The sequence below is a fragment of the Camelina sativa genome, chromosome 13, assembly GCF_000633955.1.
Source record: "Camelina sativa cultivar DH55 chromosome 13, Cs, whole genome shotgun sequence".
NCBI classification, from domain to species: domain Eukaryota; kingdom Viridiplantae; phylum Streptophyta; class Magnoliopsida; order Brassicales; family Brassicaceae; genus Camelina; species Camelina sativa.
In genome coordinates, this window is record NC_025697.1 from 17,619,611 (window position 1) to 17,646,601 (window position 26,991).

The 26,991-nt window shown below is 38.1% G+C and overlaps 1 protein-coding gene across 1 annotated transcript; it reads left to right on the forward strand.

Moving 5' to 3' along the window:
* LOC109128368 (putative F-box protein At3g23950) lies at positions 12,954-13,620 on the forward strand. The gene is made up of 2 exons (XM_019234578.1): positions 12,954-13,493; positions 13,564-13,620. Exons 1-2 carry the CDS (start codon positions 12,954-12,956, stop codon positions 13,618-13,620), a joined length of 597 nt encoding a protein of 198 aa, XP_019090123.1.

The window sequence follows — 26,991 nt, forward strand, 5'->3', positions numbered from 1 at the left end:
TTTTTTTAATCCATATCACCAAACACAATTAAATATTTTAATATTAATTATAAAAATAATATAATATTCCACAGTTAATAATATAAATAGTTAGAAGATTCTGTGATTTTTAAACACTTCTATCATCTTTATTTAATTTGATTTTTAATTATTTTGAATCATCTTAAAATACATAAAGTTAATAAAAAAAACTCAAAAAAATTCTGCATATATTATGATTCAAATTAAAAAAATGGACATGTATTATTCAGTTAATACACAATTTTATTGTAATACATCTTCAGTTCTTCACATAATTTTCTTTCCATCCTTGGTCTCTCCGGCTGTCTGGCATAGTTTTTTTTCTTCTATATAGACAGCCTTTTTTTCTATGTATTTGATTCATCGATTCAAATAAAATAAATAGCTGCACTCGATAGAGGTTTATCTTAATTCCATCATCTTATATATATTTTCAGAGGATCTTTTCTCAACGTGACATAATATTTTTTTTTTTTTGGAATTTAATGTTAATTATATATACTCAAAGAAAATAATAGCGTTTGTATAACTATTGCAGTTTGAGTTTGAAATAATTTTTTCAACACCATATCACAAATTTATTAAGCACAATAAAGAGAGCATCAGCCAAATCCTCTTGATGCAAGCCAGCGTTGAAGAGCCTCCTCACACAGTCGCACCCCCTTCGCAATGATAATCAAGAGTTGATTCGGAACTTGTTTGTCAATCCACATAGTTAGGTGATCCGCTGGGTTCGAATTGTCACCATTCCTTCGATCGTTTCTGTTGGATATGGGCTGCGACCAATATGTCATTCGGCCCAGCAAGACTTGTTAAACTTGTTAAGTTGTGATTTCGATCCGACAAATTTGGGAGAAAGTCCACTAACCTTCACAGAGGGTAATTTCGAGAATTCGCGATGAAAACCCTAGGTAGCCCTAGGTCAACAGTCGCCTATAAAAGCATAAGGCATTTATTGGGGTCACAGGGCACACTCTCGGACATGATCTAGAGGGAAACACTTTGCATCAAAACATAGTTTATTGCCATTTATATATTTCGTTTCCACCTTCGAGATAGTCATTTTTCTGGTCGTCAGCTTGATTGTAGGCAGACAAACTCTCACACTTTGTAATTGACGACCTCATTTCGTTAATAAAGGAATTGCTCCATTCTTACCCCGAAAAATCTTATTTATTAGTATTGTGCTCATACCAGTACAAACAATTGGCGCCCACCGTGGGGCTAGATCAGAGCGCTCCTTTTTGACGATAGACTGATGGTCAGCATTTCCACGAAGACTCTAGATTCAGAAAAATGGTGAACTCAAGAAATTTCAGCGATGAAATCAACACCACATCCGAGCAACGAGCGCCTACCTTGACGATCTTACTTTCAGAACAACGATGGGGGCGCACACGAGCTCACACTCTCCCACCTCCACCTTCTGCGACGACAACAGTCAAGGGCGCTACTCCGAACAACACAACCTTTACAACAGCGCCCGACGCGCCCTTGGAACCTCTTGCTGCCACACATGCCAAGCATCTCCAAATCGTTGCTCCAGTTGTCACTCACGGTGTCGTCCTCCCAGCTCCCTTGCTTACTATACAGAGGAATAACCTCGACGATCAAATGCAGACTACCCTCGACAGGCTCCATAGCCAGGACACACAAATAGCCGAGCAGCTAGACGCACTCGCTACAACATAAGAAGCATTGCAAGATCAGATGAACACGCTCCAGCGACTTGAAGCACAAGCGTCGACATGCACGTGACACTGTCAACCACGACACGCTGTCACACCGAACTCCGCCAATCAAAGAATGCTAGGAGAGCCACACACACACCGTTTGATGTTCATCATCGTAGGATCTGTAGACGACTACACTACGGTAACACGTTCAACGATCATTGTAGCAAAAGAAGCTTACCATAATCAAATCGACGACGAGCGAGCTCGTCTCTTTCAATGACGACCTCGCCAACTTCCCAAAAACCCGTCTCACGATCTACCTCAAATCCGGAACCACGCATATCAAGTTCGAGGGTAACTTCACCACGACTACCCTCGAGATCAGTACACCGCCCTCCGAGATCACTCATATCGACCTCGCCAACGAACCCATATCGGAGGAATCAGCGACCTCGGTATCCGCCATCAACAAATCGTGACGAACATCAATCTCGCAAGGGCGATTGTCGAAACCACCATAGCGCCCTCAACCGTATCATCTTCGGTCATGCCGCCCAGGGTCACGCCGCCCTCGCGAAGATCGGCAATATCCAGACCTACAAATTCTCGATCGTGCTGCCCTCCAATCCTAAATGTGTCGACCCCGCAATAAGTGTCGAGCTCATGAAAACCAAAGTCAACAACACTGCAAAACGCGTCGCTTTCACCGACCTTGCGAAAGCCTTCTTCACCGTCCTCACTCACATCCCCTCGCCGAACTCGAGCTAGCAAGAGACTTCGACACATGGCCTCTTGAGAAAGAATCAATATCACCAAGCACAACCGCCTTGCTCCGCTTCGCTCCAAACTACACGAGAATCAAACTCATCACGCCGATCTTCCAGCAAATCAATTCCACCACCCTCAAAACCGCCCTCGACTGACCAACCTTCAATTCCCCTAGAAAAGTCAGGTCCGCCGATCTCACCCAGATCTCCATCTCGAATCATGGCATATGATGCCGCCCAACGAAAACAACCGAACCCGTCAAGCTCGCGACCACCAAACCCGCCGAGCTCTACATCCTCTCGATTGGTCTCGAAGCCAACCGGATCCAGACCTGCAAAGTCTCGGTCACGCCATCCTCCAGCTCATCCAACACCAACACAGGCGACCTCGCGAGAAGCTTTGCCGAGCTCGCGGCAATAAAACCCAACTTGGCGACCAACGAGCTCGCCTATTTCAACAGCGGCGACCTCCTCAGTTACGCGCAAACCCATCTCTCGATCTCTTTCAATGTTGACCTCCAAACCTGCTTCGTAGTTAGCATCACGACGCCCTATGAGACTACTCTTGCCGAACTCACAAAGCGCCGACCTCACGCCAACGGACTTAGCGAGCTCGTTGCCCCCCATCAACAGATTCCACTGACTAGCGACCCGGCGAGGAAAAGAGTCGGCACTCATACCGCCGCTCTCGATCCCACGAAAACCGCCAAACTGGTCATCACTGAATTTGTCGTCCGCAATACGACCATGGTTACCGCCGCGAGAGGGAGAACTCGTCGAACCCCACTATGCAAACTCATGTTCATCCTCTGAAGCCAAGTTCTTTCTTGTCGACCTCGGGGCACCCACAGGGTAAGCCGGACACCAGGGCCGCACCTAAAAGGTACGACGAGTTCATCTCAATTACCACCCTAAAACTTGGTTTCGAAACACGTAACAGGATAAGCCGAGAGACGTCTCGCCCCGTAACATACGGCGTATGAATTAATAATCCAAGCTCCGGCTTGTGAGTTCTTGCCAACCGCAAGCACCCACAGGATAAGCCGGACACGATAGCCGCACCTAAAGGTACGGTGAGTCCGTCTCGCCTACCACTTTACTCTGGTAAAGCACAAAGGCTTGCTGCATATCAAACAGACGCTCACATGCATGTCACCCTCATGCTCGACGCCCTCACAGTCTACTCACTCACGCTTGCCACTCTAATGCACGACTAACTCACGCTTGCCACTCTCATGCTTGCAGCCCTCACAGTCGACGCTCTCACGCTGACTCTCTCGCGCTTGCCACTTTCATGCTCGCAGCCCTCACAGTCGACGCTCTCACGCTCGACTCTCTCGCGCTAGTCGCCCTCATGCTCGACGCCCTCACAGTCAAAGCTCTCACGCTGACTCTCTCGCGCTTGCCATTCTCATGCTCGCCGCCCTTATGCTTGACACTCTCATGCTCGATGCTCTCACGCTCGACGCTCTCACACTTGACGCTCACGCTCGCTGCCCTCACGCTCGCTCCCCTTAGGCTCGACGCTCTCACGCTCGCCACTCTCATGCACGACGCTCACGCTTGCCACTCTCATGCTCGCAGCCTTCCCAGTCGACGCTATCACGCTCGACTCTCTTGCGCTTGTCGCCCTCATGCTCGACGCCCTCACAGTCAACGCTCTCACGCTGACTCTCTCGCGCTTGCCACTTTCATGCTCGCATTCCTCACAGTTGACGCTCTCACGCTCGACTCTCTCGCGCTTGTCACCCTCATGCTCGACGCCCTCACAGTTAACGCTCTCACGCTGACTCTCTCGCGCTTGCCATTCTCATGCTCGCCGCCCTCATGCTTGACACTCTCATGCTCGATGCTCTCACGCTCGACGCTCTCACACTTGACGCTCACGCTCGCTGCCCTCACGCTCGCTCCCCTTAGGCTCGACGCTCTCACGCTCGCCACTCTCATGCACGACGCTCACGCTTGCCACTCTCATGCTCGCAGCCTTCCCAGTCGACGCTATCACGCTCGACTCTCTTGCGCTTGTCGCCCTCATGCTCGACGCCCTCACAGTCAACGCTCTCACGCTGACTCTCTCGCGCTTGCCACTTTCATGCTCGCATTCCTCACAGTTGACGCTCTCACGCTCGACTCTCTCGCGCTTGTCACCCTCATGCTCGACGCCCTCACAGTTAACGCTCTCACGCTGACTCTCTCGCGCTTGCCATTCTCATGCTCGCCGCCCTCATGCTTGACACTCTCATGCTCGATGCTCTCACGCTCGACGCTCTCACACTTGACGCTCACGCTCGCTGCCCTCACGCTCGCTCCCCTTAGGCTCGACGCTCTCACGCTCGCCACTCTCATGCACGACGCTCACGCTTGCCACTCTCATGCTCGCAGCCTTCCCAGTCGACGCTATCACGCTCGACTCTCTTGCGCTTGTCGCCCTCATGCTCGACGCCCTCACAGTCAACGCTCTCACGCTGACTCTCTCGCGCTTGCCACTTTCATGCTCGCATTCCTCACAGTTGACGCTCTCACGCTCGACTCTCTCGCGCTTGTCACCCTCATGCTCGACGCCCTCACAGTTAACGCTCTCACGCTGACTCTCTCGCGCTTGCCATTCTCATGCTCGCCGCCCTCATGCTTGACACTCTCATGCTCGATGCTCTCACGCTCAACGCTTGACGCTCAAGCTCACTGCCCTCACGGTCGACGCTTTCACACTCGATGCTCTCACGCTCGACGCGCACGCTCGCTGCCCTCACGCTCGATGCTCTCACGCTCGACGCTCACGCTTGCCACTCTCATGCTTGCAGCCCTCCCAGTTGACGCTCTCACGCTCGACTCTCTTGCGCTTGTCGCCCTCAAGCTCGAAGCCCGCACAGTCAATGCTCTCACGCTGACTCTCTCGCGCTTCCCATTCTCATGCTCGCCGCCCTCATGCTTGACGCTCGATGCTCTCATGTTCGACGCTCACACTCACTGCCCTCACGCTCGACGCTCTCACGCTCAATGCTCTCATGCTCGACGCTCATGCTCGATGGTCTCACGCTCGAAGCTCTCACGTTAGACGCTCTCACGCTCGAGTCTCTTGTCGCCTCCAGCTCGGCGCCTACCTACAGCTTGGTGCCAACCTCAAACTTAGTGCCTACCCCGAACTTGGTGCATATTTCAAGTTTGGTGCCTACCTCAAGCTTGGCGCCTACCTCAAGCTCGACGCCACTCTCAAGCTTTGCGCCGACCTCACAACCCTCTCTCGCTCATTACGCCGACCTCCACTTGCCGAACTCCCCTCTCGATTGCACGTGGATCATTAACAGGCCACCTTGCCGATCTCCTCCTTCACGCATGGTGCCGATCTCGCCATCTCCATCTTACATCATGCTGACCAACTGTCTTCTATCGACATTATACTGACTAATCGCCCTCTCTTTGACATCTTTCGACACCGATCAACCAACTTTCGAGAGGAGTTGACATCGCTGACTTCAACCTCACTCTCGCCGATCTCTCTCTTCACCTCTCAACCCCGCTCGATGAAGATTATCAACCATCTCGCGAGAGGAATTGACTTCGTCGACCTCAATCTCGGCCTCCATTTCACTCTCGTCAACCTCAATCTCAATCTCGGCCTCAATCTCACTCTCGCCAATCTCAATCTCACTCGCCTACCTCAATCTCACTCTCGCCTACCTCAATCTCACTTTCGCCAACCTCAATCTCACTCGCCTACCTCAATCTCACTCGCCTTCCTCAATCTCAATCTCGCCGACCTCAATCTTACTCTCGCCGACTTCAATCTCACTCTCGCCGACCTCAATCTCACTCTCGCCGACCTCAATCTCACTCTCGCCGACCTCAATTTCCGCCTGCTGATCTGGCTCAATTTCTCTGACTCTTAGTTACCAATTATGTGCGGCAACTCCGTCCTCAACCATTGCAGATCCATTATCAAGCTCTACGCTCTGTTAAAACGTGCTCAAGGTGCATAACATCTAGACACGCTCCACGATCCACGCTCCACACTCCAGGCGCCACGCTCCGCAAAGACGTGCTCAAGGTATATAACATTCGGACAAGCTTTGCGCTCCACAACAACATACTCAACGCATACAACATCAAAAACAAGCTCCGAGCTCAGCAAAAATGATACTAGGATTTTGTGTCTCCTAGCACGTGTCAATCCAGTTGGAAAACTTCACTAACAATTAAGATGCAATCAAGAAATCACAATTCAAGCCAATTCAAAGAGATTGTTTGTCTAATAGTCCTAGAATGATCAGAATGCAAAACGGAAATGTGTTCTAGGATTATAAACGAAAATGCATGACAAGAAGCGAAAATGAATAAAAACATAAACGATTCTAAGAAAGAACTAAAAGGCAAGAAGCGAAACAGTCTCAGGAATGTAATAAAAATCAGAAAGAAAGAGGTCCTAAGGATGGGAGTAATTGATGTCGGTGAAGTCTCCTAGCATACAAAGTTTTTAACATGCCATAAGCAATCTATCCCTAAACAACGAACATCACAACTTAGCTAATCCAATCTCTTGGCAAAAGCTACTCAGACTCAACCACTTCCGTACCCAGCTCTCCCTAGAGAAATATGGTTGAGCAGGCATGAAAAACAAGTTCGTTCATGTCAACAAACATCCTAGACAACTAATCTCTTAGGCTAGGAACGTAAGTCTCTGGCACTAGTTGGTCAGACATTTCATCAAACACCTTTTGGGTGTGGAAATGTCTCGAACCTAGTTCCAATTGATCAGAGAGAAACTAGCATTTCTAACACTATTCCAGAAGGGAATCATAAAAATCAAAGCTTAAACCCTCTACATCCTAAGATCCTCCACCTAATCTATCCCATCCTCAAGGACTCTAGCACTACTCAGATCTGGAAATCATTATCAAGGATGCAAACACAGAAAACATTGAACAAAGCATAATAAGATAGACAAGAATAATATGAAAAACTTTGTAAAAGAAATCAAATGCAAAAACTGAATATTCTCAAAGATATCGGAATACAAAGTCTCAGAACGTATTTGGTGGCTAGGTAAAAGATGAGATAAAAGATAGGATGTCTGAGTAAAAACTTAACAAAACGTATTTATAGTAAAACATGGAAATCTTTAAAACATAAAACGACAATATAGAACGTCGGTTAGGGAACCCTTCTCGGACGGTCTTCAGAACAAAACCAGAACGTCGGTTTAATAGCGTCGATTGAGTCGCGTCATGAGAGTGTTGATCGAGTCGGGGTCTAGGACGTTTGATCGAGAGGTAGCTTGAAATCGTCGATCGAGAGGCAGCTCGAAATCGTCGATTGAGAGCTGCTGATCGAGTCGCGTTTGAAGGTGCTCAGGTGCCCTCCTGAGACGTCTTGGTCGAGTCGCTGCTAACATGTTCGATCGAGTGGGAGCTCTCCTTTGCGTGCAGGTCGAGTCGGAATTCAGAACGTACGTGCATCCACTAAAACAGTGATAACATTTGAACCAAGCCTCCGATTGGCTTGAAATCAACGGCATTGGAAAGATGACTCGATTATCTACAACTTTATGAAGATGTTAAAAGCTGAATCCCAAAGTGAAATCATCACTCGACTCGATCAAAGACGAGGAAGGTTGGGTCGCTGGACTGCTCTCCTGCTCCATGTTTGCTTTTGATGGTTTGGACATTTCTTAAAACACCTGAAATAACTCCAATATGCAAGATTCATGCAAAACCAATGCAAAGACTACCTAAATATGCATATTATGCAAAAGAGACTGAAAACAATGCAAAACAATGAGTTAAAACATAATGAATGGGAAATGCATGATGAAAGAGTGTAAAATATACACATATCAAAAAACGATCGCTTTAACTATCACCGCACAAAGGTAGATCTTCCTGAGGCGGTCTGGAACGCCCAACGCTGAGCAAGCATATGTTAAGGCTTGAAGTGCGCCCGCCGATCGCAGAAATACCTCGCTCGCCGGACTGAGGGGGGGGACTATTGTTGGATATGGGATGCGCCCAATATGCCACTCGGCCCAGCAAGACTTGCTAAACTTGTTAAGTTGTGATTTCGGCCCGACAAATTTGGGAGAAAGTCCACTAACCTTCGCAGAGGGTAATTTCGAGAATTCGCGATGAAAACCCTAGGTAGCCCTAGGTCAACAGTCGCCTATAAAAGCAAAAAGCATTTATTGGGGTCAGAGGGGAGACTCTCGGACATGATCCAAAGAGCAACACTTTGCATCAAAAGATAGTTTATTGCCATTAATATATTTCATTTTGACCTTCGAGATAGTGATTTTTCTGGTCGTCAACTTGATTGTAGGCTGACGAACTCTCACACTTTGTAATTGACGACCTCATTTCGTTAATAAAGTACTTGCTCCATTCTTTCCTCGCAAAATCTTATTTATTATTATTGTGTTCATCCTGCTACAAACAGTTTCGATCGCGCCACAGGGTATGAATCGTAGCTTGGAGAATGTATCGAGCTAAGAACCACTCTACTTGGTCTTGCCACCTGTTTGACACAAAAGTGATAAGAGATGACCAATCCGGGGTATAACGTATGCCAAAAATGTTGAATGCTAATGCTTTCCACACGTCAGCCGCATAATCACATGAAAAAAAAAACAAGTGATCACGGGTTTCAATTGTGGAACGGCATAAAACACACGTCAAATCTGCACCCACATTCCACTGGAGCATACGATCTACGGTAGACAACCTATTTCGAATTGCAAGCAAAACACAAAAGGTGAATGTAGGTGTAGCATGTGCAAACCAAACTCCCTCGTGCCAAGCAACTCTATTCACACGTGTGCGAATATGATTCCATGTAGCTGAAGTAGAAAAACTTGACCTGAAAATATCATCTTTCCCTCCAGAGAATCCTATCACCCTCCTCTGAACGATGTGTCCATGCTTTAAATAAAGCCTCTTCAACAGAGTTGAGAAGAGCCACACGATGTCAACGCCTCTTGCGATTTTTCCTTGCTTCTGCAACAGTAGATTGCTTGGCAATTCCCAAATCAATCACCCTGCCCCCCAACACCTCATCTAGCCTTCCAAGACCAGACCAATCATCAAGCCAAAAAGATGTATGGTTACTGTTTTGCATTTCAGACTTAAGAATGTTTTTGCAACCTCCCTGTACTTAAGCAACTTTCTCCACAATCAAGAACCAAGACTAGTTGTTTCTTTGATGGACCAAAAAGACTCCTGCTTAAGTAGATCTTTGTCCACTGAACCCACAATGAATTACCATGGGAAACAATCCTCCATATCAACTTCAAACAACACACATCATTTGCTTCCGTAAGAGATCGTAGCCCAAGCCCTCCCTCTTGCTTTGGCTTACAAATATCCTCCCATATGCTACCTTAGCTTTGGACGCATTCAGCGCCACACCTTACCAAAGTAGAGCAGAATACAATTTGTCAATCTCTCGTTTACAGTGACGAGGGAGTCTGAAAGCGGAAAGCCAGAAATTGCAGATACTCCATAGAACCAAGGTGATCAAGTTTAAACGGCCTGCGTAGGAAAGAAATCGAGAAGCCCATGATCCTATTTTATTCTTTATCTGTTCAAGAAGAGGTTGTGTATTTGCAGAGAAGAGACGTTTTGTGACCAGAGGGAGCCCTAAATACCTGACTGGAAGTGTTCCCACCGCAAGCATAAATCGATTTGCAATGGCTTGATAAGTCGACTCTGATATTCCTGCTAGATACACAATGGATTTTTCCATACTTATTTTTAAACCTGACAGTATTGCAAACTCGTAAACACCTCCACATTACCTTCAATTGATCACAACTTTCCATCAGAAAAACTATTATATCATCAGAAAACCTAAGATGGGTTAAGCTCATGTTACGACATCGCAGGTGATACCCAAATTTCCTCAAACCAGCAGATCTATTAAACATTTTCGACAACACATCCATACAGATAACGAATAAGTATGGTGACAAAGAGCAACCCTGCCGCAAACCTCTTGAACTGTTAAAATAGCCTGCTAATTCGCCATTTACCTCGACTAAAAAAGAAGTTGTAGTAACACAAAGCATGATCAAATGAACAAATTCCTAAGGGAACTCCATGGCGGTTAAAACATTCTTGAGGAATGACCATTGTACCGAATAAAAAGCTTTTTGATATGTCTATCTTAAGAGCATAGCGACCTGAAATGGTGTCCTTATGATAGTCCTTGACTAGCTCGGTGACAAGCAGAAGGTTCCTCTATCAACATTCGATCTTTCACAAAAGTTGATTGATTGTCCACGAGAAACTTTGGCAACACCCTCTTCAACCTCTTAGCCAGAATCTTTGATATGACTTTGTAGAGAACATTGGAAAAAAAAAGTGGGTCTATAGTCCTTCGTTTCTCTAGCCTCCAGTTTCTTAGGTATAAGAGCAAGGATTATTAAGTTAACACCTTTTGGTAAGAATCATTTTTGGAAAAAAGATTGAACCGCCATTGTAAACTCACTACCAACAATATCCAAAACAGACTTATAAAACTCTGTAGTAAACCCATTTAGTCTAGGGGACTTTTCATTCGACAGAGTAAAGAACACGTGTTTGAGCAGTTCTTTATCCCCCTCAGAACAACGGAAGGACAACAAAGCTTGCAACACAATGCAAGAATTCTCGAAAGAACCTTTTTGCTTCCTCTTTTATGTCATCAGAATATTGCGTCACAGACCCATCTGGACGTTGAAACTCCGGGATAGTGTTTTGCGCTGCTCTCTCCCTAACAACATGGTTAAAAGTTTCATTATTTTGATCACCAGTCTGCAACCAATGCAACTTGGACCTCTGTTTGAGAAACTGCTCCTCGATAGCAGCCACCCTTTCCCAACGATTGAAGGCTGCAGAATCCTCTAAGGGAGCTTGATGAGAGGGATTATTTAAATTGGACTCCTGCTTCTGAAATAAAAACACATACGCCTCCCTCGTCCGTTTGATCAATTCACCCATTTTATCCTTAGCCAATGTGCGAATCAGAGGCTTAAGAGCCTTTAGTTTCTTAGTAAAACGAAACATAGTGGACGTAAACATGAAGGTAGGTTCTGTATTATTCAAGGTTGTATAATTTCAAAGTTGCATGCGATATTTTGTTGAGTAACTAAGTTGCTAAGCACAAGTAGTCGATTTACCACAAGAAAATCGAGTGTTTTGTAGGTCATGTCCAGTAAATCATAGAGATTTCCTCATCTAATTTCCTAGCATTAATTGATTCATGATAACCTGAGAATTCTTGTAGCCCAACATTTTGTAGATTGATATTTCAATTGCTTATTCCATATTTTTTTATCTTCGTATAGTAAAATCCCCAAACAATTTTTTTTTCAAAAATACCCTTTTTTCTATGTCACTTTTCAAACAAAACCCTTCCATTTTCAAATACCCTTTTTTAATATATGAAATGACTAATTCTAAACTTTAAAACCCAAATACTAAACCATACCTTCTAAAATCTATACCCTAGTTATAAATAGAACACAAACCTAAAAGAAATTCTAAAAAATAATTGAACATATTATAATTATGTAAAATAAGGTAAAAATGAAAATATTCAAAAAAGGATATTTTTAAAAAAAGTATTTTTCAAAAAGAATATCTCGATAAATATATTTCTAACAAATTCTTTTTTTTATTATTTTATCTTTATATTATGTCTATAGGCAAATCTCAATTTTTCCGTCCATGACGTTCCTTTGGTTACACGCTATGATGATATTGGTCCACGATTTAAGTTTTACTGTTCATGACACAAGTTTTGGTCCACGTTTTTATGGCTTTGGTCCAGGCCATGTTTTGGTCCACCTTTTAATGTTTTTGGTCCACGCCACACCTAGCGTGTAAGACAGCCTGTCCGAAAAAACTCCAACACAAACCTCAACACTGACTCACCGACTACATCCCAACAATGTTGATAGAATATAGGTTGAAAGCCATTTGGTCCTGGAGCTTTAAACCTACCCATACTACAGATGGCCTTCTCCACCTCTACAGCCATAAAAGGTTTATTTAAGTAACCTCTCTCCTCCATAGTGAGGTAAGTTAACCCCTCTAGATCTTGGTAACATATCCCCATCTAAATCCACATCATCCAGAGAGTACAGCTTACTAAAATAGTCAACAGCAAGCTTCTCCTCACCATTGGAAACCCAACAACCGGAATCATCTTTGAGCATGTCAATACGATGAGAGAGTAAAATCAAATTTAGAACTTTTGTAATGTGTAGGTTAAATATATATAACTGATGAGAGAGTAAATTGAATGTAGAAGATTACAATTGATATGACTATGAAATATTTTTTTATCTAGTAAAATAATTGTATAAAATGTAATAAAAATTTGTAATCATTATGTTTTCTATTTTACAAATAAAAAAGAATATTGATAAATTTACATGGTATGATGGAGAATTATATATGAATCAAATCTTTTCGACGACCTAATGCAAAAATTTGCGAGAGAACCCTAAAACTCTAGAATGGAGAAAGAAAAAAAATTGGTGGTTCATGAGGAAGCGTTGGTGAACATTTTGGCTCGTTTATCATTGAGGAGCCTTGCGAGATTCATATCAGTGTGCAAAGAATGGAAATCGATAATCAATTCTGAGTTTTTCCGAGAACTCTATGAGTCACTCAACACGTCGTCGTCCTCCTCCGTGTCATGGTCAATCATAAAGAGAAGGAACCAAACACTGGCGTTAGAGATTGTAGGACACCATGGATGCAAGAGATGGGGACTTACGGATTCCCTAGGCTCTTACATGCATCACAAATCCGACACACCAATGAGGAAAACTTGTGTCTTGAGCTGCACGGATGGAATTGTATTACTTTATACCGAAACCATCGAAGGTGCACCAATGTATCATGTAGGGAACCCCTTGTTGCAACAGTGGGTTCAAATCCCTTTTTCTCCACATCTCACGGTTTTTGATGTCGTGAGGTTACAGGAGAACATTTTTTTCTGCGACATTGGACTGGTAACAAAGATGGAAAAGGGTATTGTCGTGGGTTACAAGGTAGTGTGGATATTGGTCTCATTTGTGGTATTTGCTAATCTAAGTTTTTTGATATATTCTTCCGATACAGGAGAGTGGAAAACTGAAAATGTGCATTGTCTTCGTTCCATGCTATGGACTAGACTAAAGTATACGGTTTCTTTGAACGGGATTCTTCATTGGAAGTGTGCATTGTCTTCGTTCCATGCTACCTGAACTTCTCTTTATCATGATTCATTAAGGAGAGATTCAGCCGAAAATAAATAATCTTCACTGCTCTTGCAGATATATTTACTAAAACATTAAAGCCACTTGATGAGTGTGGAAGGATCCCGATTCTGCCCAAGTAAAAAAATTCATAGTTTGGAGTGGTTTTGAGGAGATCAAGACCAGACCTCAACACACAGAGAATGCTCAACCCTGAGAACAAAAAGAACATGCTACATTTTCTGAAGGTCAAGGCCTATTCTTTGACCACTCAATAGGAACCTTTCCCTTTTCAACAAATTTTAAATTTTTCAATAAGTTGATTGATATTAATTACCATAATTCACCATTATCAAAATACAAATCTGTGATTGCTATAATCATTTGACCAAATCTCCAGATTGGTTTTAACTATCGAGGCCCTAAGCTATCTCTTGTTTTTTTTTTTTTTTTTTTTNTTTGACTAAATTTGAAATATTCATTAAAAAAAAGTAAAATTTGAAAGAACAATTAATAGAACAAGTAAATAGGATTTTTATCTTTGTCTTTTTAACGGTGGAAGCCTATAAATCTAGATCTAGACCGTTTTGTTGAAAATCATGTCATCTCTGGTTCTTGAAGATGAAGATTTGAAGCTCTGAAGTTACAGATCGCGTCAGTGATTATCTGAAATTCCGGCGATTTAGAGTTTTCTGCAGGCGAAAAAACAACCGGCGACGATGATCGGCGGTAGCCCCTGTTTCTTCCTCTTCGTCACACGTGTTTTTGGCTTACATCCTTTCTGCAACACGTGTCATGTATGTTCAATGTTGATCTTTCATTTTTCCTCGGAGCGGTTTAGATTTTTTAGATTTAATTTGGGTTTCCTTTTGGGCTTATGTTTGGTTTGATGTTGTTGGCTTATGAAATAAACAAAGACACAATTGAGAAGAAAAAAAAGAACAAGTAAATAGAATCCGCATAGGAAAAGGAAAAATAGTATACTGTGTATTTGTTTTGTTTTTTTTGTGTGTGTACTAATATAAAACACATGAAGTAAATGTGAAAGCAAAAAATAATCCCTAGTCTTTCGTTTTTCTTCCAAATTAAGAATCACAAGTGAAACGATGATAATATGTCCCATTTACCGCCCCGAAGTGGTAGAGGAAATTCTCTATAGGGTTCCAGCCAATTCTCTTAAACGATTTACATTTACTAGAAAACGTTGGAATACTGTTATACATTCAAGATTGAGGTATGGGTGGCGACCAGATGAGACCATGGTCTTGTCGTGGGAAAGATTTTTAGCAATAGATATTTTTAACAAATATATCTTGTCGTGAGAAAGATTTTGTACGGTAATCACGCCTGAGTTACGGTATGTTGCGGCTGAGTTAAAGAAAAATAGCTGAGTTATGAGCAGCCTACTGACTTAAGAAAATGTTTTATCGCTTGCAATCTTCGAATACATACAATATCTCATGGAACTCATCAACATGGTGCCACTTACAAGGAAGATACCTGGTGCTTCGAGTCACGTTCGTCCATTTCGCAATTTGTTCCGTCCTTGCAAGTCATACCTATATAGGATCCCAGAAGGATATTAATCTAATTCATGCTCTATATATTAATAATTTTATTTTATATCCTCTCATAGTCTCATTGCATCTTCTAGTGCATTCAACGGATTTTCATATGATTGTTTATTGTTTCTAGACAGAGCGTGTTAGTCTTTTTTTCCAAAAACTATTTACTTCTTCATTTTGATTCTCCAATAAGCATGCATATGCAAACTACATCTCTCTGGTTTTCGTATGTTGTAGCTACTATTGATAGAAAAGTGTTTTTGATTTGTTTGCATCTGCAAATTATATTTATATATATATATATATATTAGAAATCATCCCGTGTTACACACGAATTTAGCTTACAATGTTGTTCAATTTTAGTAATTTAGAAATTATTAGTTTTTATTTGTTTACCCAGCAATGGTTATTATTGTGATTTTAAAAATATATTGATCATTTTAGTTTTTCTGGATTGATTTGTTTGGTGTATCTTGAGTTTTCCTTTTATATATAGTGTTAGACTATTTCAACACATGAACAAAATTTTGATTGCATAGTAGAGTGTGTAGTTTTTCTCCTTTTAGATTTTTAATACATATTAGAGCATGTGCATTGGTGAGAGATTCATTAAGTTTCTCATCATATAATATTATTTTGAAATGTAGAGAAATTTGAGAACATCTTTCTAATATTGTACGTCCTTTGGTGATTTTCTCTTCAATATAATATTTTTATTTTTAATGTAACTTAATATTTGTAATATAATTTTATTTGAATACATATGTTGTTATTTTTCTTTGCATTTGACCTTAAATAATAAAGGGAGACTTGCAAAATTAGACTACAAACTTGAGTCAATTGCAATGTTAGACCCCTTTTTTTCTCTCTCCAACATTTGCCACTTTCTCCCTATTAAATCCTTGTCCATTCATTGTATTCACAAAAATGTCATTATTTCTGATTTATTTGAATTTCTTGCGAAAATGTTTATTACATCCATATCCTCATTTTCTTCTTTTATTTACGGTTGTGCCACCACCATCAATTTTCCAAAAACCATGAACAACCAAATTTGAAGCTGTTAAAGCTTCAACAACCTGAATTTATAAGCTTAAATATCACCCAATGCTATGAGAACTTCATTTTCTTCCATCTCCTCTCCATTTTAATCCAAGAAAATTTGCAAGTGCATTCATCTTGTTATATGTCATGATTCTTGGATAGTGATTAAATTGGTGCTGGGTTTCTTCTATGGTGACTAAAGACGACGTCCTCGATGCTTGACATTGCGAAACAACCACTGATAAGGTTACTTTCCGGTAGATTTCGTGATTTTCCTTGATTTTTTTGCGAAATTAGACTTCATTTGTTAGTCTAATCGTCATAATATCATGTAAAGTCTACTATGTTTTCAATTTTGCAATTAAAAATTTATCGAGTTTCGAGTCCGTAGACTGAAATTTCAGTCTCCTTAATTTCATTTGAAAACAAAAAAATATGGTTTAGACTGCATTATAATCTTTATGTCGAATACTTCGTTTGCAGACTACTAAGGTGTATTTTTGCAATTGACCAAATTATTGACTTTTTAGTTATGACTGCCGAACGAAGTCTTCTTCCGATAATAAAAGAGTAGACTTCTATAGTGGCTATTTTTGGATTTGACCAAAATATAAAAACATTGACCGTAATATTATAGATATAAAATTAATTAGTTGAATGCAAAAGAAGTCTACTAGTTAAAAAATTAAAATGTTGGTCAACCCCAAAAATGACCACGGCACACTGCAAACGAAGTCAACATTCCTGGAGACTTTGTACGTAGTCTACTTGGCGAAAGTCAAACTTGGTCAATTGCAAAACTAACCACAACGAAGTTTACTTTTTCTATTTGACGGATAGATGAAGTCTACTTGTTAGCTAGAAGTCTACTACAAAGTCAATGGTTTGGTCAATTGCAAAAATAACCAGAGTAGATTGTAATCGAACTTAACTTGTCGAAACTTTCTAAGAAGTCTACTCTGTTATATGTTTTTAATTGCAAAACTGACCAAAAAATTAACAATGGAAGACAACAAAAGAAGTCAACTATCCTAGTAGACTTCATACGGTGTTTGTTTATTAAATTGTAGTTGCAAAAATAGACCACACAAAATAGACTTCAAGTGAAGTATCTTCATATAGGCTAGTTTATGTCTACAATGTTGACATCAACATGAAGTCGTCATAAATTGAAAGCCAATTTATTGCAAATTGGTGAATAATTTTTAAGATTTTCTTGTTGTATTCTTTGATATATGTTATGTATTTGCTTCTATATGTTTTGGACATGATTATATATTATACATATGGAGAAATCAAGTTTTTGGTTTTCTTAGGCAGTTAGGTCATTAACTTAGACTTATTTTGGAAGTCAACGTGTTCGCATAGCTTGACGACTATAGATAACTCTGATTCAATCTCACAACTACGTGTTCGCATAACGTTGTTTTCTTTCCTTTAGTCTGAGGACGAGCGAGAGAAGTGTGCAAGGACTGTTTACTGTACTAACATTGGCAAAATGGTAAAACTTATCGAATTTAGTCTGGTGATTTTCTAATCGCTTGTTTCCATTCATGAATTTCGATTATAGTATTTGTCCCTCGTTTATAACAATATTTGTATGCTATGACTCTTTGCGTGTATTTTCAGGCAGTAAGTGCAGTTTGATCAAAGGACTCGGTTTCAAAACCTTGGATTGAGAAGAAAGGACTGTTGATTTCCTTAACCGGTTTGTTGGGGCTGTCTACTGTACTTTATTTGATTATAAGTTCATGTTAAATCAACAATAAGCAGTTCAATTGTGTGATGAAAAGACCTTCAATGTAATTAAGTAAATTGACATTATTTCTTTGTTCGTTTTGGCTTAATGTTTCGAATCGTTTGGGTTTAAGTAAACCATTAAAAATAAGTACAAATTTTTTTATCAATCAACCACAACAAGCGACTCATACGCTTCTCTATCTATTACAGCATCCATGATCATCATAAGGTCAATCTCTCCAATAAAGAGTACTCTGAAACTAAAATTCCAATAAAAATAGCCTAAAGAACCACATATATAAATTAGAAGACCTTAAAATACAATTAAACGATAAAAAAATTCACAGGTTTTGGAATCACGACCAAATGTGAATACCATAATCTTGCATTGTTAATATTAACCAAACAAAAATTGACGCGAATCCAAGAGATACCTTCTGTATATCTTCAATCTCGTCTTCTCTGACAGATATGAAGTAAAGGGGCTATTTAAAAAAGGGCACTGTGGTAATCTTTTGACAAGGATACTACAGCTGAAAAACTAGAGCTATTTTATAGAGAATATCTCTTGCCTGCTTAATTTTTCTCATCATTTGACAAGGATACTACCAACATGAATAATTATCTCAACCAGATTCATATCTTGGAAGCCTACTAACTTCAGGTTTTGATGTTACAACCAAAGCAGACAACATGAACACACAAAAAAAAAAATCACGTTATAACAAAAACCCAAACACAATTTCACGTTATAACTCAAATTCGACCACAATAGTTTGATTTACACCGATGAAGATGACGACAATTAAGAAGAGGGGACGAGACCGAGAGTGGGTGAACGAGACAGCGACCGAAGAACAGCACATAGATCTGAGAGGGAAAACTAACGGAGATCTGCAGAACATCAAGAATTAGATCTTTTAATTAAAATCCAGAAACTGCAGAACCAAAACCAAAAACGAATCTAAGTGATCTAGCCGCCGTTACAATCTTCAGATCTGTCAAAATAATATACCACCCACACATTAATACACTGACTAACGAGAAGCAAACAACAAAGCATCTTAAAATCATCAAAATTCTAACAATCAACAAAGCCTCTAACAATCATTAATACACGAAGGAGAAAAAGCTTACAAGTTACAATCTTATAGATCTGAAAATTTCAATTAGGGATCGGAGTACCAATAGCTTATTGTAAGGCAAGATCTCAGAAAGAGAAACATAGGAGAAGACAAAGAAAAGAAGAACTCGAGATTAGGGTTTGGACAGCTAAAAGGATCACCATGTTTGACAGAGAGAAGAGCTGTAGATGCCGAAGATGAAGAAGAATGATTATGATGATGATTTGTTGAGAGACAAGATTTTTTTGGTTGTAGAATCGCTTATCCCCAGAGAGAGAGAGAGGCGAAAAGTGGAAGAGGAAGAAATGAAAGTGATTAGGGTTAGGGTTAGTGAAAATTTGGTATATATAACTCGGTTAATTAAAACTGATGGTTATGCCCCGCCGAACCAAACTGAGCCGGTAACCAAATTACCAAATTAATTTAGCCGATCGGTTTGTTGATCCTTTCACAGATCCAAAAACTGAACATCTCGGTTTAATTGGTTCGATTCTCTCGATTCTGACCGGACGCCCAGATTATTAATAGTTGATGACATAACAAAGTCAACCACCAATAGTCTACAGAGAAGTATACTTAAGCAAACCTTAAATCAAATAATTTTAATCTAATCAGTCTTTCTTCCCTTAATTTGACTCGTTTATATGTAAATTTATTTACTTCAATGCAGGAAATCTATGTGGTTATTCTTTGTTCAATAGGTTTACCAAATTATTTTTTATAAAATTTTAATTAAAATTTAAACTATAATTTAGGAGTAGACCTACAGTTATGTCTTCACATATACTCAATTTGTAATCTACCTTAAATAAATATATTGCAGACTTCCTCCGGGTTATATCTGTCATTTCAGCTTCTGTTTTTTATTTGGTCGTAAGGGAGTCAACTGTAATTTCAGTACCCTTAGTGGTTATGTTTCTCAAATGTGGAATATAGGGTCTACTATTGCATTCAAGGCCAAATAAAGGTATACAAAATGCAATTGTCCCAATAATAAATACAAAATTACTAATATTTTAAAATATATTAAATTGCTTATTAATTATATTTAATTTTATTAAGTAGTTATATTTCATATCATATATGTATTATCTATAATAAATTATATATACTAATATAGTTTGTGAAAGTTTCACGATACTAAATTATATGTTAAACCTTGAGAACCAATTTTCCCTTTTTCAATTATAATAATATTATTCTTTTTCATTTATTTTAATTATTAGAAACTCTATGATGGTTTAAAAATTACACTAATTTTTGGATGAGTATAAACATGCAATGGTTTTATTTCATCATCATTATAGATGCAATTGAATAAAATGAATAATCATATTTGTCGTATCTACTTAGAAGACAAACCGTAGGATATTATAATGTCAACTGTCATAATAATAAAAAAATTTAGAATGTAAACTATTATATGTGAAAGTGGAAAAATATTATAGGAATTTTTTGTTCTTTTATTTCTAAGATGGTTAATTCTAAAGCTATTTGATACTAAGATTCTTAAAAATATATGATACCAGTATACAATTAACATATACTACTCAAAACTATAGAAGTCAAATTAATCATATATAGTATAGAAAAATGCAACTCGTATCATACTATGATATAAAAAGACATCACAAGCTTAACAGCATGATTTTTTAATGACAGTAAACATACAATTTTCCTTTTTTATAACAGTTTTAAATACGTTTTTTTTTGCTGAAAGATGAAGACTACTAAGAAATTAAATTTACAATGGATAAACTCATATGCATCGTCCAATAAGAAGAAGTTTTATCCTGCTTTACCACATGAATGTCCAAAAAAAAGAAAAAATTAAAATTCTAAAATATAAGAAAGGACATACATAAATTATATGACATCCATAATTGTCGGACCATAGCTCATGGAGAGTAGGAAAGACATACATAAACACTCTAATGAATAAATAAATTTGTCTCGCATAATTTTTTTCTATGTAGTATTAATGTGAACAACAAACATGATAACCTGCAAAAATAATTTAAAAATTATTCAAGATACCTATTGAAATTTGGAAAGATATACAAAAATAATATAATTCTTTATATGAACCTAAAGACTGAAATTAAGTAATAATATCTGAAAATTGTTTTAAAAGGAGAGTAATTAGAGATTGAATTCTAATTTCATGGAAAACAGAATGATTCTAATTTTATGGAAAACAAATTGGTAAGGTCTAATGGGAAATAAATGAGTAAGTATTTCTCAAATTACTTACGGAAAACATCCCACCATTAGATTATATAAGATTAAAGGCCATAAACTAAGCATATATGAAAATCCAAAATTTTATGAATTTATAAGAGAATTTTGAGAACACATAAATATCCCTCATTCTAACATAATCTAGAATCATTTCTTGTCCATGAATCATTTATAAGATTGAAACCCAGAAATAAATTTTATACATAACGTAGAATCCGTTGTTGCCCTTAATCATACATAAGATTGAAACCTATAATTTCAAAATTTCAAAATTTCAAAATTTCAAAATAAACTATAATTAGTTATTTTCCTAGGATGAAATGTGAGGATTTTTTTTTTGTTTTATGGACCTCTAATTATTTAGGTCCAAAGTACAAATGAATTTAATTAATTAGGTCCAAACAATAAAAGAAAGACAATTGTTAGATAGATAACATGCCAAGTGTCATCTCCTTAGCAAAAGCTGAGAAAAACCTTCTCATATTAAACATCACACCATTAGAATATATAAGATTAAAGGCCATAAACTAAGCATATATGAAAATCCAAAAATTTATGAATTTGTAAGACAATTTTGAGAACACATAAATATTCCTCATTCTAACATAATCTAGAATCATTTCTTGTCCATAAATCATTTATAAGATTGAAACCCTGAAATAAATTTTATACATAACTTAGAATATGTTTTTGCCCTGAATCATACATAAGATTGAAACCTATAATTTCAAAATTTCAAAATTTCAAAATGTCAAAAGAAACTATAATTAGTTTTTTCCTATGATGAAACGTGAAGAGTATTTTCGTTTGTTTTATAGATCTCTAATTATTTATGTCTAATTTACAAATGAATTTAATTAATTAGGTCCAAACAATAAAAGAAAGACAAGTGTTAGATAGATAACATATGTTATCTCCTTGCTTAGAAAAACCTTCTCATCACCACCTAAACTTGTGGTGGTGCGTGACTACGCTGTCTTCTCTCTCAATTTGACTGCTTGCCAGTTACTGTCATAGTGTTGTGATGTTACTGATATGACTCTCTTGTACTTGGATGAAATCGTTCAAACATGCGGTGGTGATATTCAATTCGTGTTTCCATCTAATTCACGACACACACTTGTATTTCAACAACATGTTGACCATAAAAAAAAAATTAGGTTGTGAATCATGTATATAGTTGCATGTCAAAGCCATTATGTAGTACTCTTATCTAGGGATGTTAAAAGTGGGTTAAAACCCATTGGGTACCCGAAACTCATGTTTAATATAGGGTTTCCGGACCCGTTTTTCAGTCAAAAAAAACTGGATAAAAAATGGGTGGGTACCCAAAATAGGATAGTCTTACACGGGTTTACCCTATCGGATTATAGGTACCCACGGGTTTTTTAAACACTTTATATTAAAAGGACTTTATATCATCTTTTTCACCTGAAAAAAATTGAAACATGAGCATATAAACCCTAATTCTCAATTGGTTCTTCTTACCCAATTCAAGTTTTAATTTTGTGAATCTTAATATTGGTTTCTTACTTTATATCTTAAATTCTCTCCCATCTTACTTTATATCATTCAGTTTTTTTTTTTTTTTTTTTAAAAATGTGTAAATCAATGTTTTATTTAGTTAAATTGGTGAATTGTGTTTATTTTGTTTGATTTACAATTTCTTATTTTACATATAAATAACAAATACATATAAATTCAGAAAAAACAAAAAGCAAAAAAATATGGGTACCCATGGGTTTACCCACAAAAATTAAAATTCATTCGGGTTTACCCACAAGACATAAAACCCGTTAGGGTTTTTTGAATTCAAATTTTTTCTGGGCGGGTTTTTTTCGGGTTTGGGTCAGGCTGGGGTTTTTACCCACCACAACACCCCTACTCTTCTCTAAAAGATAGTTTGTCAAAAAAAAAATGGACCGAAAATATAATTATTGATGAACTAAATGACCAACTGTTTAATAAATATACAACTTGAACGGTTCATGAAAGACAACACTATTGACCTGTGCATTCGTCATAATCATAAGCAGTTCATATCTGTTCAATTAGGTATTCCTCTATTTCTGCGAATATTTTGTAGGAACATATTGATTTCACGGCTAGTGTCATAAGATTTCTTCATTCTTTCAATTAACAAATATTTCCATGCATCAGCCAGTATTTTGTTTGCTAATCAATGCTACCCAAAGAGTAATGTCAAGAACCAGTTTCTCGTAACCGTTTTTTATTGTTTCATGATCTGCAGGTGGGTCAACCGCCAAAACAACATACCAATCGGTTAATTCACCTTTGATTTTCTTCGCAATAGCGGTCATCAATAACTGCATTGAGACGGAGAAGACCACAAAGTTCAGGATCAAGATGTTTTGCCTTGACAGCAAATTCTTTGTCTCAGCTTTGTACTTCTCTACAGCCAATTCTTTTGCTCTTCTAGCTTCTTCTCTAACGGTTTATGATCCATCCATTTGCATTAATTTTTTAGTCAAATTAGTGTCACAAGATCATGTTAACAGATAGATTGATCAGTGAAACAAGCCAAAATTGCAACAGTGTAAGTTCCAATTCGTTGAACAAAGCTGAACAATTAAGAATCTAAGAGGGAAGTCTTTTACATATAACAATTCCAAGTCAATGATAACATAATTTTTGGATACGAATAGGTTGTTTGCATCCCAAAATTCGCTAAAAGATCAATATATCATGAAATTTAAGATCCAATGATATTGTTCTTCAAATGAATATATCTTCCTTAAGATCTGTTTCAAATTTAGCAGTTTAAATCCTAAGAGGTATAAATATACAGCTCAATAAACATCCCCTGCCAATTCTAGAAAATCTACAAATGTACGCATACACATACATCTACATTGACAAGAATCAAGAGACGAAGAACTTTAGACTTAGATTACAAGATGAAGAATCTCAATTTATGGATTTTATAAAGCTTCAAATAACATAGAATGCATTTACTTTTTATCTTTATGGTAGAATGTACCATTATATTATAACTAGTTATGCTTTTTTCTTTCCTATCGGAAATGTATCTAGTCAAAGTATTAAACAATACTTTTTATTTAATCATTATCTAAACTATTAACCATTTTTTTGGGAGAATTAGATAAACTCAAAATTGAAGATAGCTTAGATCTTGATTATTTGATCATAACATTAAGTTTGATTTTTCTTTTGTCTAATATTATTTAGTCAAATTAAAGCAAACGTGAAAGCCCAAAAAAACCTAATTTGTAGTTGCAGTGTGTCTTATTGATTGCTAAATACTCGTTAGTGGTGTCGAGAGCTTGGGATTAGGATGGAGCAAAGAGAAGTGAATCTTCGGAAGAATTGGTCATTAACATAATCACAAAATTACCTCTGCAAAGTATCGTTAGATTCAAGCTGGTGTGCAGAGATTGGAAATCACTTACGGAGTCTGCCTTCTTCAGCGATCTCTACCAACGTAACTCCAATACAGTCACATCTAATTGGTCGATCCTACATGGAAGCTATAGGTGTATTAACTCTTGTTTGGAAGAAATAGAACTCAATATACCACGTGAGTCATCGTCGCATGGTAATTCTCATTATTGGTCTTTTGCAAGTGGAGTGATCCGCAAGTATACTCGAAATAATGTTAAAATCATAGAGATTTGGATTGTGGCCTGCGCTGATGGGTTGATTTTGTTGAGTCTTCTCGAGGAGGACATGACGAACCGTTACTACATTGGTAATCCTGTGTTATCACAATGGTTTCAAATATCTTCTCCTCCGTATCTTCCTCAATACCATTTCTACTTCGTTGATTTGGGACTTGTAACACAAGTTCACAACGGTTCCCTCTTAGGTTACAAGGTGATTCGGATATATAGCCAAGCACGACACACTGATATTTCTAAAACCTGGACATTTCAGATTTATTCGTCGGATACGGGTGAATGGAGTGTTCAACACGTCTCTTGTCCTGGTCATGGTGTGTCACACTGTACATCCAGTCCTGTTTCCTTGAACGGGAAACTTCACTGGTTTCATGAGTCCCGTCGTATTATGATCCATGATTTCTTCTCTCATGATGATCAAGTTCGGGCCATATGCCTACCCGCCAAGATGCGAGCTAGTCATTGGCATCGAGATGAGCGTCCAAGCTGTATACGGAGTTGCTTTCCCCCATGCTATAAGACGGTCTGCACCACATCGCAAGGATACTTTGTGCTTATCGAAGCTGGATTGATAGACGAGGTCAGGAGCTATAATGTTAAGGTTTGGAAACTCAAGAGTGATTCATGGACTTGGGAAAAGGCATGGGAAATCAACATGGCATCTATGGGGCTTGGCTTTTACTGTGTGCCAATGGCAATCAACTACTTTGATATGGACATCATCTACCTATGGGACTTAGACCGCAAATTTTTCGTTACTTGTAATCCTCGAACCCAAACAAAATCTCGGAGTACCAACTGCAAGAAAACTATCTTCTGCTTCGAGTCACATTCATGCCTTTCACAATTTATTCCGTCCTTGCAAATCGTACCTATGTAGGAACCCAAGATGATATTGATATACTTTATGCTCTAGCTATAATTTTCGTTTTGTTTCAACTGTTAACACTTGGAAAATAATCAAACTATTTCTAGTGCTTTCAATCAATTTGCAACTGATTGTCTTTGTGTAATTACTGTAAAGGTACAGATGGTTAACACCACAATCTTCTGCTTAGAACACACCAAACACACTCTTATTATTTACTAGAAAGTAGCTCACGCGATGCATGGTTTATGTATGCATTATTAACTTGAAATATAAATTGAAATTTTTATTCAATTATATATGAAATGTACATATGTAATTGTTAATATATGTCTTAAAAAATAATATTCATAATACTACAGTTCAACTACAATTTATAATTTATATATGTTATATAGTGTTTCATATAAGCGTAACGAAAAAAAGAAAAGTTAAAGTACATATTACTAAATATTTTTGATTACAATATATTGTTGAAATTATTTAAACAATATGTTTAAGATCATTACTTATAGCAAAATCAACTATATATGGTATTTTCGTTAAATAGTTAATTTGATAGATAATTTTATGTTGTCTTACTTCATTATTTTGATAAAAAAACTGATAAGTAATCTAGAAAGAAAAATGTAAGATTAGTTAGAACCGTAAGGGCTCTCAATGGACACGCATTCCCAAAATACATATTTTGGTTCGCGGATGTTACAAAATGTATGAAACCATTTTATAGTAATAGGACAATTAGTTACACCAAAGTTAATGAAATTTTGTATGTTCGTTAAATAATTAAGATAATTTAATTTATTTATTGTTTGGTTTTTTTAAAAAAAAAAACTGATAAGCATTCTAAGAAAAAAATATGTAAGACATTATTTTGATAGATAAATTATGTTGTCTTATACTCCCTCTGATTTTTATTACTTGTCATTCTAGAAAGATTTTTTTTGTTTTAGATTACTTGTCATTCTCATTTACCAATGTAACTATTACAATAAAGTTCCAAATATAACCCTATTAAACTAACATAATAAATAAATAATAAATTATTTGTGAGGTTAAACTTGTTAATTT